Genomic DNA, 14,373 nt, shown 5'->3' with positions numbered 1-14,373 from the left:
CTACCTGCTTTGTTCCTTCCCTGTAAAGGTAAGAGGCAGGGAAATATTTCAACTGGAGCAGTTTTAGTCCCATCTGCTCCCTGAGCCCGTCCTGGGCATTTGGCCGAAAGCGTCTTGTGTTTATTGTGGCTGCAAGCACCTTTCCTTTTCTTCACTTATTCTTTGTGAGCCTCTTCTGGTTCCTTTCGGTTAGTATCCAATTCATGTGGAAGTGATTTATTCTGAGTTAGATTCACAAAATATTTGCCCAAATATGTAGTATTTTTGATCATGATAAAACAACCGACACATAAATGAAAGATGCAAACCCAAACATTGCTGTTGGATGTTTTTTTGCCTTTTTTTTTTTTTAAATGCTGTAATGATTTTGCTATGGTGGATGCACATATACATACATACAGAGATATTCCATGTGACAATATTTAAGTAATACATACATATAGGATCTTCTGAACACTCATGCTGATACAACTCCATGAATCATAGCAAACTAAAACTTGGCCCTTTATTCATGGCAGAATGTGCATTTTTGTAACTACTCACTTTTGTCCAGCTCTAATGAAAAGTATATATCCAATCACTGTCATTCAGCCACAGAGAGCTTTCGTTGTAAATGACGATAATCCACAAGGAATAATTAAAATATTACAGAGCTTTCTTGCCAACAAATCGTCATCTTTGTTATTACTGAAATTTAAGTACCACATAAGGAAGAGATTTTCCAAGTCTTTTTAGGGGATTTGGATGCCCATTTTTCTTGCACTTTAATGGAAATTGGTTAGCAGATACCTTAAACAACCTAAGTTTTGTTTAAAATGTATGATTTTTTTTTTTAATCTTAATGATTTTATAATGCAAGTGTATTTGTAATATCCTTAAGTTGAGACCAAGATCATTCTAAATTTACATGGTTCGTAAACAAAGACACCGGCACACCCAAAGTTGCTGATTTGCAGCGGTTCTCATCTCTCCTGGCCAGTAGCAGCTTATCTCTTGCAACTGCTTCTTTGCCATATTACCAGATCTCCTGTGCAGGCGAGGTACAGCCACCTGTGCGTGTGCAGGTAGTACAGCATTCCTGGCTTTCCCCAGCTTTATTGTGACACACACCTCCCATTACACTTCAGAGAAGGAGTTCAAGGCCTCCTGGAAAGAGGATGGATGAATTCTTTGGGCGCTTACAAATGGTCTGTAAGCAATATTTGAGCACTTTGGCATACGTTGTAAGTAGAGAAGGTACCACCATCCGTGTGACCAAATGGATTTTCTCTCTTCGTACGGTATATACTCGCTCTTCAGCACTCCCTTTTCAGTGCCGACTACGCTTGGCTTTTGCTCTCCTACCTTACATCCCTGATTCCGTCTCCTCCTCTAAAATTTAATTATTTTAATTGCACCGCCTGTTTTTCTCTTCTAAGCTGGACGTTCCACTCCTATGCCCCAGCGGTATCATTTCCCATCCGATATCGCCCTAAGAACTGCTGCATCTTGTACAAAAGGTTGTCCTTTGCTGTGAACCACGCAGAACTCTTAAGAGCAGTGTGTCTGAAGAGGTCTTTCCCCAAATCATAAGCTGAGGACAGGGCGGGAAATTAAGGACAATAGAATACAAACAGAAAAGTAATGAAATGGATGTAAGAGGCTGGAAGTGGATATATCTTTTGCCTTAATTCTTTCCCTGGCCAAATACCGTGATGATGTGGAATGTGCAAAGAATTTTGATTATTCTGTGGATGATATGACAAGCCTTTTCCCAGAGAACTGTAAATTAAAGTATATAATCATTATTTACCTTCCCTTTCTAGATTTTAGGTTAAAAATACAAAGCCTTTTAAAATAATACTTTGAAGTCAGTGTCTTAAGGGGAGAGACGTTTGATGTGCTGCTGGAGCTGCATTACTACGCAGGCGTCGTGACAAAGTCCCGTAGCAAGCTGGGGGGTTCGGAGGTTGGGAAGCTTCTTTGGTGCAGCTATTAGAGGCTGAGGTTTTATTCTTGTCTTCTTATTAAAGGCAAACTAAAAGCAAATATTTGAAAGTCTACTGGATTCTTACTGCTGTTTCATTTGAATTTTTAAAATTTTCGTAGCTTTTCAGCATGGATCAGTGTTACCGGTGCTCTTTGGTTTTGTGTGTGTAGTTTGGTATTTTGATACCGGTATTGTTACCAAAACTGGGAATACTCTGCCACTTTTTATTTCCACTTTTTTTTTTTGTACTTGCCTTTAAAATGTGTTCAGTGCTCACCTACCGTAGGTGTTTTGGTGACTTCAGCATTGGCGTAGCTTTTGATGGAGCTCTTATTTTCCGTGCCTCATGTGGAACTTTATGATTGGTTCCTTTGACTCTGTTTCATTTAGTTCATATTTTAAATCAATAAGCCACTTGAGAGATGAAGAGGCAAGGACACTAGCGCTTGGATTTAAGGGCTGTCTTGCCATAATTTCTCTGAGAGCTGTAAATTTTTCTCCTCTTTCATTCCTTGGCTTCTCTTCCTTACATAGTGGAAAACTGCTTTTTGTATTATGAGATTCCTCTCTAGATCTTTACAAATTTTCTCAGATACTTACAATGTTTTGTAGATGTTTCTTAAAATATTGCATTTTATGTGTCTGTCATCTTGCCTGATATTGATAAGGCAGAAACAGAAGTGGGAATTGCTGCGATTATAATTGAAATTTTTCAGCCTCTGTTCACTTGCGAGTACTTTGTAGCTTTTTTTATTATTACTCCATCTTTCAGCATCCAAATACAACCATGAACTGAAAGAAGAGATGTGTACAACAGTACCCTGAATGTTGGATGAAGAGCCTTCCTTACACAGTTTTAATTTTCTCTTCAAGCTGTCACCATGACTTCTTGTTTTTCTTTAAATGTCGTACATCTGGCTACTGAAGGACAAAGATTTTGCTCTTTTGCAAAATAGCCTTTTTATGATTTTGATATTGATGTCAAATCTGGGTAGTCCAAATTCATTTTTATTGCTTTGTGTGGTATGTACTTGTTAAGGATTTAGTGCAACTATAAACATCTCCAGAACTCCCCATAGTAGGGATAAACTGTGAATTATGGACTTGCTGGAATGGGCTATTTCTTTAAGGCAATCTGAACCTCTGTAGCTCTTCATAGAGATTTTTATAAAGTAAATCAATGTTTGTTTGTGAATCTAAATTGAGGAATGCTGCTTTGGTAATTGCATTGTTATTTGCCTTTTCCTGAGCAAATAATGCTAAACAGTTAGATGCTTTAAACTGCGTTCTTGAGTTTATAACTTCCTGAAAAAGAGATTTAGTTTATGTGGTGTAGTACATTCCTTAGCCTGTGAATATGTAAAAGCAATAATCAGTGCTGATTTTAAGGCGTTTAACGTGTCTTCTTCAAGTTCTATATTCCCAAAATTGAAACCCTCCAGAGCCAGGAAGTCGTGCTGCCTTTTCATTTGAACGGGCTGTGTTTCAAAAGGCTTCGATGGCCTGAGTTTTATTTCTCCAGATGAATCCACTATCAGAAATGCGGCCGTGAATCTCTTACACGGCATTATCGCCCTGCTGGAGGATGGGGGCTTCTGAGCAGTTAAGGGGTGACGGTGGCTGCCCCAGAAGGGCAGGGCTCAATACTTGCCTTGAAAAAAGGCGGTCAGGAGGAAAACACTTGTTATAGGCTGATCAGCCCAACTTAGATCCTCAAAGGAGTACTAGAAAAAGTTATTAGTAGTCAGTATATAATTCAGTGATAAATATATTCGAGCTACTTTGGAGGTGTTAATTTCTTCTTGGACCCACTGGCTGAAGTTTGCAGTGGAACCAGTAAATATCGGACATTGATGCTTGAGTAAGATTGTTGTTACTGGCTTACATGACATTCCCCTAAGAAAGTGAGGAAACGGCGGGCTACAAAACCAGCGACTCTTAGCTTACTCCTCCTTTGAGAAAAGTTACGTTCTTCCGCTTTCCTGGCATCAGTTTACCCCTTTCATGTGAAGGCTACTGCCACCTCTTCAACTCCTAATAAATCTGGTAGGTGAGCGCAACAGATTCCATCTGCAGGTGTCCTTGCACTGACCTACACGCGGTACAGAAGGACCTGTAGAGGGTCCCGGCTCCGTGTCTCATGCTTAACCTAGGGAAGGTCGTAGAGCAAGTCGTCATCGCCTGGTGTTGGCAGCACGATTTCACTGAAAGGCTACCTGTAAGAGTTTGCTGTCAGAAATAGTAAGTTGTTTTACGTGATGGTCCCCAAGGATTGATAATAGGTCTAGTGTTATCCTATATCATAATTTATGCATTGGTTCGTTAATCAGAGTATGCTTCCTAAATGCCTGTGTCTGAGAGGGGTTGCAGTTAGGGAAATGCAGGATCATCCCTATCCAACTGTCTTGACTCTAGTTAAGTGTTTGGTGTAGGGAAGAGGAAAAATCGGGATGAGTACAAGAACTGCAAGGTAGAGTTTCACTGGGAATTGAGTATATCAGTAGCTCTGTGAATTGGCCCTTAGTTTTTCTGTGCCCCATTTCTCCTACGGAAATTTTCTTGGGGAATTTATAGCAATTTGGTTTTATCTTGTGAAGAATCGGGTAGATAAATACTACAGAAGTGGCCAGATATTGTGTTGAAAAGTGAGTGAGAAAGATATAAGTAGGGGTAAGCTTCAGATAATCTATTTCATTATGATAGATGGTGGATTTTTTTTAAAAAAATTAATGTATTTGTTACAACATTACAAAAATGTTTGAGTCCCATGTTCAGGAAAAAGACATGACATGCCTTTAATAGTATTTTCTGTCTCATAAATGGAAAATCCTAAGACGCATTACAGAAGTACATTTGTAGTATAATGCACTGCTACTCTGAGCTTTTGCACTGCACTTCTCAAAAAGAGGAAAATGTGTTATAAAATCTCACTCTTTTGTTTATTCTAGTGTTACAAACCTTAAATACCGGGGAAGATGTGAGCCCGTGATTTCAAGAACTCTTCAGTTTCTAAATGACCTTTCTGTTGGATATCCTTTTTATTAGATTTGACATAACATATTGCTTGAAAACAATAAGGTAAAAATTAATGTGAGATTTTTGTTGTTTTGTGTGACACATTTTTAAACCAATTAGGATATTAATATTTACTCATTTACTCAATTAGGGTATCAATATTTACTCAGTTTTCAAAAGGTGGGTTCTTTTCCACCTACTTCTTACCAACGAAAGAGAAATCACATAACTAGTTGCTCATGGTCACGTATCCCATTCCTAATCTTGACGTCCGTACCATCGATGAATTCTGCAGTATCAAGAAGAGGATTCATTCTGTTGGCGCTTGAGAACAGGATTGGTTCTACTTTGAGGAAGAGCCAACTAAGATACGAAGCACGAGTTAGATTTTAAACACGAGCCTCTTCACATGTTTTATTGTTGCCTGATTCTAAGTTCCTTAGAATCTTAGAATTCCTGCCAAGCTTGTGGATTTCTGTCTGGGTTCAAGTATTTTTGTGAAATTCTTACCCAAGTCATGGATGCTGACTTGCTACCTGTTGCAAACCTTTTGTATCTTGTTCTACAGTTCACTTATTGTAAGTTGGAGAAGAATGTTTGCTCTTTGAATTTGCAGTCAATTGAGCAAGAAGATTTGAAAAAAAGTAGTAGCTGGTTTTGGTGTGACACAATATTTAAAGGTATACGACAGGTAATAAACCACCAGAGCTCATGAAAACATTCAATATTGAAATCCTTTGCTATTTCAAAATAAAAACAACTTTTCAGTAATTTTCTAGGGGAGATTGCTAGACAAGCAGAGGGGAAGGCATCTGGAATGTGACAATTGGTATCATTTTATTTCTCTGTAGAACTCTAATCGTATAAGAAGAATTTTAATATATTTCCTTGGGTTGAAAGATGAGTGTGGGTTTCCACATTCCATAAGTGAATTTTGTTTAATGAAAATCATACAATGTGTACTTCTGTATGTTTACTTGAAATACCATTAAGCAGCTAACTTGATATTTTAAGTATGCATGTGTTTATGTTCTCGTGGCATCACAGAAATAGGACTGGAAAGGACTTGAAAGTGAAACATTACTAAGGAATTTGACAAAAATAGAAGGAGAGCCCTTTATTTCATTAATAAGATTTATGAAGAGACTAATGAGCTCTCTCCTCTTTGATACTATATACTTATTGCTTCAGTAGGGTTCAAAACACTTTCAAAATCACCAAGAAATGTAACATAGTGCACCTAAAAAAAAGTGCTTGCGTGTTTATTTTTGTGTGTGTACTTGCTGACATAATCAGCCTCGTATTACTGCGAAAGCCAACAAGCAGCTAGCGTTTCCTGTCGTCTTCTGGAGGCTTTCGAAGGCGGGTATTGGCATGGTAGCTCTCAAAAACGATGGTCAGCGTATAAACTGTTGGTGCAAATAATACTTTTCCAAGGCTGCAATGTCTGGATAGTTTCAGTTTTGAATTACTCAAATTATATTTGCAATAAATGAGTTTCTGCTTGTGAAATAGATACAATAATACCAGGGCCCTGAAAGGATGAAAAAGTAAATATTTAATAACCTAAGTTCTCCTGAAGAGTAGAATTGAGATGAAATTGTGATTATTTTTTTTTCTTTGCAGAAACTTGCGAACTGTTGCAAGGGCAGTTTCAGACTGCGGGATGTAAAGCAGCACTGTCTGCGTAAATACACATCTTAACCATCGATGTGAAATGTTTAAAGACTAGTAAAAAGAGGGATTAACTACAAACAGAAATACCAAAAAAATTCATTCAATTACTTTACAACGGCAATGCTTCAGACAAATTGTGAGAACAGTAGCTTTTCTGCTTAGATGGGTGGGGTCGTACAGAGAGAGCTCTAATGCTGCTTCACTTCGCCGTGATGTTGTATTAGTTAAGTTTAAAATTGTGTTCCCTGGCAAACCATAAAAGATTTCAAAAGTATTAGACACCCACTTTTGTGCTGGAATTTAATATGCAACTTTTTATTGGAAAATAATCGTCCTTGTCTGGCAAAATCCACCATGCAATATTTCTGTTAGTAGGCATAATGCAATAAAGACAGGGAGGGCTATTTATCACTACAAATTTTGAGGATTTCAGGATTCTTTTTATTATTTTAATATATTTCTTTGGTATTAAATCAGAAAAATGATAAATTACACCTGTCGAAGCTGTTTTTCCTTTTTCCCAGAAAATGATGTACAACCCAATTTCACTGGTCATTTTGGCTTTTAAAGATATGTATTTTTTTCCTATAAAAAACTCTACCAATAGGGGTTTTTTTAATAATAATACTGAAGTACTTTTTATTTCAAACATATGAAGTAGTTTATAACTACTTCCTGGCATTGCAAACTTTGGCCTTTTCACATTGTATTAGGGTTTTTTTAAAAGGCATTAAGTATATATTGCTTTGAAAGAAATAGTGTATTGTTAAGACGCTGGATCCAGTGGATCAATTTTCAGTATTTGATATAGATTAAATTGTGGCTAGCCCGAAAGGTTAAAATAATAATTTATTTAATTTCAGGACTTTTCGTGTGCGTCAATCGGCTTCTATACAGTCTTAGAAATGGCTATTTTTCTTTTTTTATGAGTATAACAGTCTTTTTCTAAAGGATAATCTGGAATTAAAAGCAACCGTAATTCCAGCAAATGTACTATGTAACAGGGGGGAAAAAAAGGAAGAAAAAACAGAAATCAGTATTAACAGTAGAGGCAACAAATGATTGGAGCTGGTGTCATGGTTTACATTACTTTCACAATTATTCCAGGTTTGCATATTTCGAAATATATTAGCCCAATTTGATTTCAAAGCTCAGTTATTTGAATTATAAATCATTATGTCCCTCCTAGCTGATCAGTCGTGAAATATCTTTGAATTCATTTACATAATGGAATATGTTAGTCATTCCTTTATGTCTTTGAAGCCATAGTGCTCCCTCATGCATGTTTAGCTTTTTCTAATAATTAACTTTTCCACTGTATATTTTTGTAGCAAAATAACTACAGTTTCATTGTTGTTTCATACAATAACTTGAGGCAAAATATTTAGTCTCAAAAAGTCTTGATCCATGTCTTTGTTACCTTATGAGAGGCTGTCCCTTGTAACACAGGGGGGAAAACCCAACTCTGTAGCTTTGCGATATAAAACAGGTAACGCTGTGTCAAATGTTAGAGATCGACAAAGGAGCATCATCTTAAAAACTAGATTAGGAGGTTTTCCAATAGCAGCTATAAAACGTATCCTTACGTTTTTAACTGCGTAAAAAGAATTTAATCCATTTAAAATGAAACGGGAAATTGTTTATTCCCATAAAAGTAATCAAAGTCTTCAGTCAATTATGTGCAGGAATGGCGGAGTCAAGCAAGCACCCAGAAAAAAACCCCAGTAACGATAAGAAGTGTTACGGGTATTTGTTTGTAAAATCTTCTGTGTTTGTCCCTGACTAGGCACTACTGAGCAGTCTAAATTATGCAGCCCTGCTGATTATTCCTTAAAGAACCTCATCAACACCAGGGATCAACAGTGTCCAGTAAACCAACGAGTCCTGGTTTTATAATTTTCCTTGTCACATGTACAAGCCCATAAGTCATTTCATTCATTTGATGCTTCAATGTGGATGTTTCTGGGGGTTGAATTTTTCCGTGGAATTCCTGAAAAAGTATGTTACTATACTCAGATATCATAAAGCCTTTTATATCCCCATTTTACAGATGCCGAACTGAAACAGTGCTATTTAACAGACTTGCCGAAAGTCGTACAGCAGTTTTATGCCAAATGAAGGAGAAACAAGAGTGGGAAAATCCAGACCATTGCTCTGGCCGTTCCCTCGCTCCGTGTTTGCGAGCATCCCTCCTGGCAGCGGTTGCCTCTGAGTAAAAGCTCATGCCGGCGTCGGCGTGGCAATTTTTGGAATACGCAGTGTTGTCTCAACCCCAAATGTTTGAACCATCTGGGACAGGGAATCGCTGTGTCCTCATGCTATTAGAGATGTCCGTAATTCACCCAGCTGGGAGAGGATTGAAGTTGGGAAACAAGTCTTGACCATCTGAGCTTTACGGCCTTCTATAACATAGTTCTTGCAAACTCAACTTTTGATTTAATACGATTTCTCCTGCTTTTTAATAGAAACCTTCGGAAAAATACTACGTTCCATCAGGTGTAGTTGCCTAGTAAGGGATGCTGGAATAGATGCTCTGCAGAATACGTGCAGTCCAGGAAACTCTGTCATTTGATGTGCGTCTCCCAGGGAGCCTTTGATAGAGGAGGTGCAGACAGAGCCGAGCTGACCCTGCTGGGCCAGGGGGAGCCTCAGCCGCGGGCTTTGCCGGAGGGACGCGGTGACCAATCTTCAATTCTATAAAGTTGACGGAACTGGGACTTCTGTGGAAGTATGTATAGATACATCCAAAATTCCCAGCTGTACTTTGCCACAGACTTTGCTCTGAGACTTTGTATGTTCTTAAGAAATTTCCATTTAATTCTTAGACGTCTGAAATTACTTGGTTAAATGTTTAACGTAGCTTAGTACATACAAGATGCATTTTCATCTGTCGTAACTGCAAAAAAAACCTCTGTGATTTCCACCCCATTACTTCAGTGCTGCTTAGGCCTGCCAAGCGCCGGTCATCTTCAACACGGTCACTTGCAAAACCACTTTTTTTCTTTTTTTTCTTCTTTTTTTCTTTTTTACATGCTGATAACATGGGCCTATCTGGGGAAAAAACAGCACCATTTATTAGCAGAAACTCTCCGTTTAATGATAAAAGTCATTTAGTTCATTTGTCTCTTTTGTGACTAGAATATATGCCATAAAAAGTAATTGCTTTAATTAATAATAGATTGTGGTCTTTAATGTTCTAAAGAACATCTCCGTGACATATATTTCTAGATGAAATTCAGATAATTTTTTTTAACTTGCATTCGTTGTTGTTTCAGTTGAGGGTTTTTTCTCACTAAAAATTCCTGAAAGTTTGTACAACCCAGTGACACAATCGTTAACACTGCGAGGCTGATTTTTCCTTAACGCCTGCTACTTATAGTCTCCTGAAAAAGCTTGTGAAAATCGAGGCTGTGAAATTCATGCTTCAGAATCACACAGTAAGTTTCCTTACGGCGTTAAAAACATTGTGTGTAGTAGATTTTGTAGAACGCTTAACTTTTTGTACTCTGCTGTTTCCACAGAGTAAGCATTTCCCTTTCTTGGGCGTCAGCGATAATTACAGCCTCAGTGACCTTCGGTGCCGGACGGTGTTCTACACTGCTCTCACGCGGCTCCTCATGGTGGATTTAGGTAAGGTCCTTCTCCCACATCCCCCAGACACCACTGTCTTGTGTAATACTGTGAACTTTTAAGGTTATTAAGCCCATCAAACAGCAGTGTAATTGTACAGTAAATATGTTATCATTGGTATTTAAATCACTGCCTGTCAACTTTGGAGATGAAGCAATACCAATGTATTTGTTTGCCTTCTGTTGCCGAAATAAGCAAGAGGAGTTATTTTTTGCACAGAAGCACTTTTTGCATTAAGTTTGAAGATTTACAGCATTAAGTGCTTGAGTAAGTGTTTTGCATTTCCAGGTGACATACCGATTATGCCAGAACCTTCCAGCTTCTAGTAGGTTTTCTTTAATTTCAGTTCTTTGTGCGCGTTTCCAATATACAAGACCATCCAAGTTTTAATAAAAAGATTGACGAGAGTTCTGCAGTTCAGCCAGAAATACTTAAACATGCATTTGGGGTTACCTTTTGAGTTGCCCTTTGGAAACGAGGGAGGCTGGACACATGTAAAACACGGTGCACTCTTTAATAGCTAGATGTGATAAAAGACCCGGTAAATTTGAATCCAGGCACTGCCCTTGGCCACCAGAGTAAGAGGCAGAACACTGTCTGCGTGGTTAGCGCTCTGTTGGCTAAATGGGGAAGGCTGGGCTTCTCAAAATGAGCACTGAAACAAGTCCCGTGTTAAAGAAGCTGACGGTGAAGAATGCAGCGCTTCTGCAATTGCCTCTTCTGAGCAGGCTTACGTCTGCTGAGGCTCTGCCTGCCCTGAGGATGGATGCCTGTAGGTGTCGCGAGGCGGGCCGCTGGTGAGGGGCCTTCCGAAAATAAGAGAAGTCTTCTGTCTCCTGATTTCTAGCCCTCATACAAGGAGGGCTGCACACCTAGGCAATATGTGTGCAGAAGAGATCGACACAGTCGTAAGCCAACAGTAGTTGTTCCTCCCCTGTACTGTCTGCTGCTGAACGGTGCTGAAAAGAGTTAACTTCGAGGCAAGACCGAACCGTATTTATCAGCTTTTTCTTAAAGGATGGCAACTGTGAGCTGGACCTGGATTTACTTGTGGTTAAACAGCTTTCGGTACTGGCTCGGTGTTGTATAACATAAGCAAGAGGTACATTTTCTAATATAAAATGGGTTACACATGCAGTTTCAGTGACTTTTCCTGCGGGTGGGGGGGAATTTGGTAAAACCAAGATCAGAGGTTTTAAAAACTACATCTCAAAGCAGAGATTGTGTAAATATATGTCAGACAAAATGCAGGCGCGTGGCTTATGACTGGCTACGAGCTGATAGAGGTCATCGTGGTTCCTCTGGATTAGCAGCTCCACAAGATCTGAAATGATTAAGGAACATCTGGAAAAAGCATACCTCAATATTTCCTTTGTGTTTCTACTGGAATTGTTTGGGTTTGAACTGATAGAAAAGCACATCTAGAGACACAAACAGGTGTAAGTTGCTTTTAGGATCCAAATTCAAAAAGTAAGGCATACACAAACTGTGTGCAAGCATTGAATGGCAGCATTCTTGTGAATCAGAAGATGTTTTCAAACTGTGCAAAATAGCTTTTTTAGACAAAAAAAGCAGTGTACCGATTGTCTTCTCTGAGGTTTTTTTTTTCCAAATTAAATCAGCTTTATATAAAATCCTTTTACGTGAATGATAAACAATTTGCGTGGAAACAAAATTAAGATGAACTTTTATCGGCGGGGGTTGTTTTTAGTAATTGTTTGACGTAGAAGTATTTTTCGGAGATTAGTTGAATACAGTAAATTCAGAATATTTACATTTTGAACAATGTGCTGTTGGAGTGACTGGCAAAATTTAATTGTAGGGAAGAACAGCAATATATTAAATGGTGTTTGCTTCAAAATGCACTTTGGTTTCTGTTGAATTACTTTAAGGTCACATGAGTATAATTAGACTTTGAATTCCTTACGTGGCCCAGGCTGTACGTTTAATAATTTATTTTTTTTGGTCATTTAGAATTGCATCATTTTGTCCAAGATTCTTAGTCCAAGATTTCTAAAGTAAACTGGATATTTGTGTGAAGTATATAGCAACCAAAACTAATCCAAGAACACCGGTAAAAGTTACGTTTAAATCAAAGGTTTTCCTAGGATTAATAAATTTTAATTTATATTTTTCTTCCGCGCTACCAAAAGGGGTAGATCCAAGCTGTAGAATATACCTTCAGGAGCTCTTGGGCGTGATTTGTCCGGGTGCTGTGCTTACAGGTATACGCACTCATGCTCGGCGCCAAACCGCCCCAAGTGAAGCAAGTTTAAAACACTATTGCCGTAAGCCACACGCTGAGCTACTATAACTTAACACGCGAGGCATCTCTTTTCTTTCAGATGACGTAATAAGGATGCGTACGTGTAGTTTGACGTACCAAAAATGAACAATTTACCGTGGCAGGTTTGTTTAGGATAGTTTCTTCCTTTCCTTATTAATATCGTACTCTTGATGGGATGTGAATGTGGCTTGTACAGGAATGCAAAAGAATTTATAGGTGGTAGTTTGTGTTGCTTTTCCAAAAGTTACAAGTTCTTCGATTAATAGGGCAATACTATGTAGGATCCTAATTGTATGTTCTTTCTTGACTGCCTACACTGAAATTTAAAACAGAAATAGTTTTCAGATTTCCAGAACTAACGAGTTTGTCATTAAAGTGTTGGTCCCAGTCAACATTGGACATTCTGGTAGTCCTTTGGACTGCTGTCCTGGTTTAACAAAGCACGCTTGAGATTCTACCTTCTGGGAGGGTTCATCTCGAATTTGGATGTGTGCATAGTATCCTCGTGGAGATTATCTTCTAATGACGCGCAGCAGCCTAGATGAGAGGGAGTATTATTTTTGCGATGTTGTGACAACTCCAGTTTCTCCTGAGAACTCTGCAAATGGCAATTGAGCGCCGATCCTGCGGAGAGCGGTACCCAAATAGCTTCTGTCAGCCTCTACGCTGGCATGGGACCATACCGGCACGGGACTCTTTCTGAATGCTTGGTCTTTATTTACTAATTTTTTTGCTCTGAGGAAAATCTAATGAGCAATTAAAAGGAGAAAAGCATCAGAATATGCAATGCCTATAGAAATAGTTTAGCTCCTAGGAGGGTGAGAGAAGCTGGTTGAGCAAAGAGATTGGGAGCACAGAAACTAATACTGTATTGGAACTGCCTGAGGAGCTGGAGTTGGCAAAGGAAGGAGATGGAAACAAAAAGCTGGAGGAACAGTCTGGGGTTACTGTGATCAGTCAGAAGGAGGACATAAGGGTCCAGAGAAGATAAATAAAAACACTGACTGGGGTTGAAAGGAGCAGAGGGAAGATGGCAGAGGAGACGGGCAAAGATGGACAGGATGGGATTTTCCCAAAGTCCACCAGACGCTGTTGCTGCCAGCAGTAGCTTTGAAATCTAGCACGAAGCATCTCGGCCTCCTTGGTTCAGCTCCAGGTGCAGGATGCACGTCGCGCGTTGGGTCAGTTACTTTGCTGGTTTAAGAAAGTTCTTGAGCATAGATTGCAACGTGAAGGGTCCATAACCGGGGCTGGCCAGTGCAATAGCAGTAAGTTATTGAAAGTATTTCCTTTGCTTTAAAGAAAAAAATCTGGAAAGCTGGGCACGAAAGCCACGTGTTAAAGGGAAGCGGTTCAGATCAGAGCCAAGTATTCAGAACTGCGGAAATGCCATAACTGGGATTGCCGCTGCTGCTTTCCTTTCCTCTCCACTGTAAATATCCACATTGTTGTGAGGCGGTTTTAATTGCAGGATCACAATTATTTCTCTCAGAGGATATTTGCCTCTTTCAGTTCAGAAGGTTTGTCATTCTGACTTAATGAGAAGCTACTGAGTATTTTGATTTTCTTTTTTTCTGTGCGGTGTGAGGAGCAGAAAAGGCCTTGACTGCTTAGCAACAACCAAAACCAATAGTGTCCTATCAACACTATTCCCATCCCAAACCCAGAACGCAGGACTACACCAGCTGCTAGCAAGAAAGACAATTCCATCCCAACCAAAACCATGATGGTTGTCCTCTGGGTTTATGTCTTAGTCCATGCTTTGCTTTCTGTCGTGACTATTTTTCTGCTTGGC

General features: G+C 39.0%; 1 protein-coding gene across 2 annotated transcripts in view; it reads left to right on the top strand.

Moving 5' to 3' along the window:
* Positions 1-14,373, top strand: part of RANBP17 (RAN binding protein 17) — a 159,962-nt gene that overhangs the window by 85,888 nt on the left and 59,701 nt on the right. For both annotated transcript variants that reach the window (XM_063349133.1, XM_063349134.1), the window contains 3 exons: positions 4,918-4,998; positions 10,041-10,098; positions 10,183-10,291. In XM_063349133.1, coding sequence (XP_063205203.1) covers positions 4,918-4,998; positions 10,041-10,098; positions 10,183-10,291 — 248 coding nt within the window. The remainder of the gene's footprint in view (positions 1-4,917; positions 4,999-10,040; positions 10,099-10,182; positions 10,292-14,373) is intronic.

The sequence above is a fragment of the Chroicocephalus ridibundus genome, chromosome 11 (genome assembly GCF_963924245.1).
Source record: "Chroicocephalus ridibundus chromosome 11, bChrRid1.1, whole genome shotgun sequence".
Taxonomy (NCBI): Eukaryota; Metazoa; Chordata; class Aves; order Charadriiformes; family Laridae; genus Chroicocephalus; species Chroicocephalus ridibundus.
Note: the sequence above shows the minus strand (reverse complement) of the source record. Positions and strands in the feature narration are given on the sequence as shown.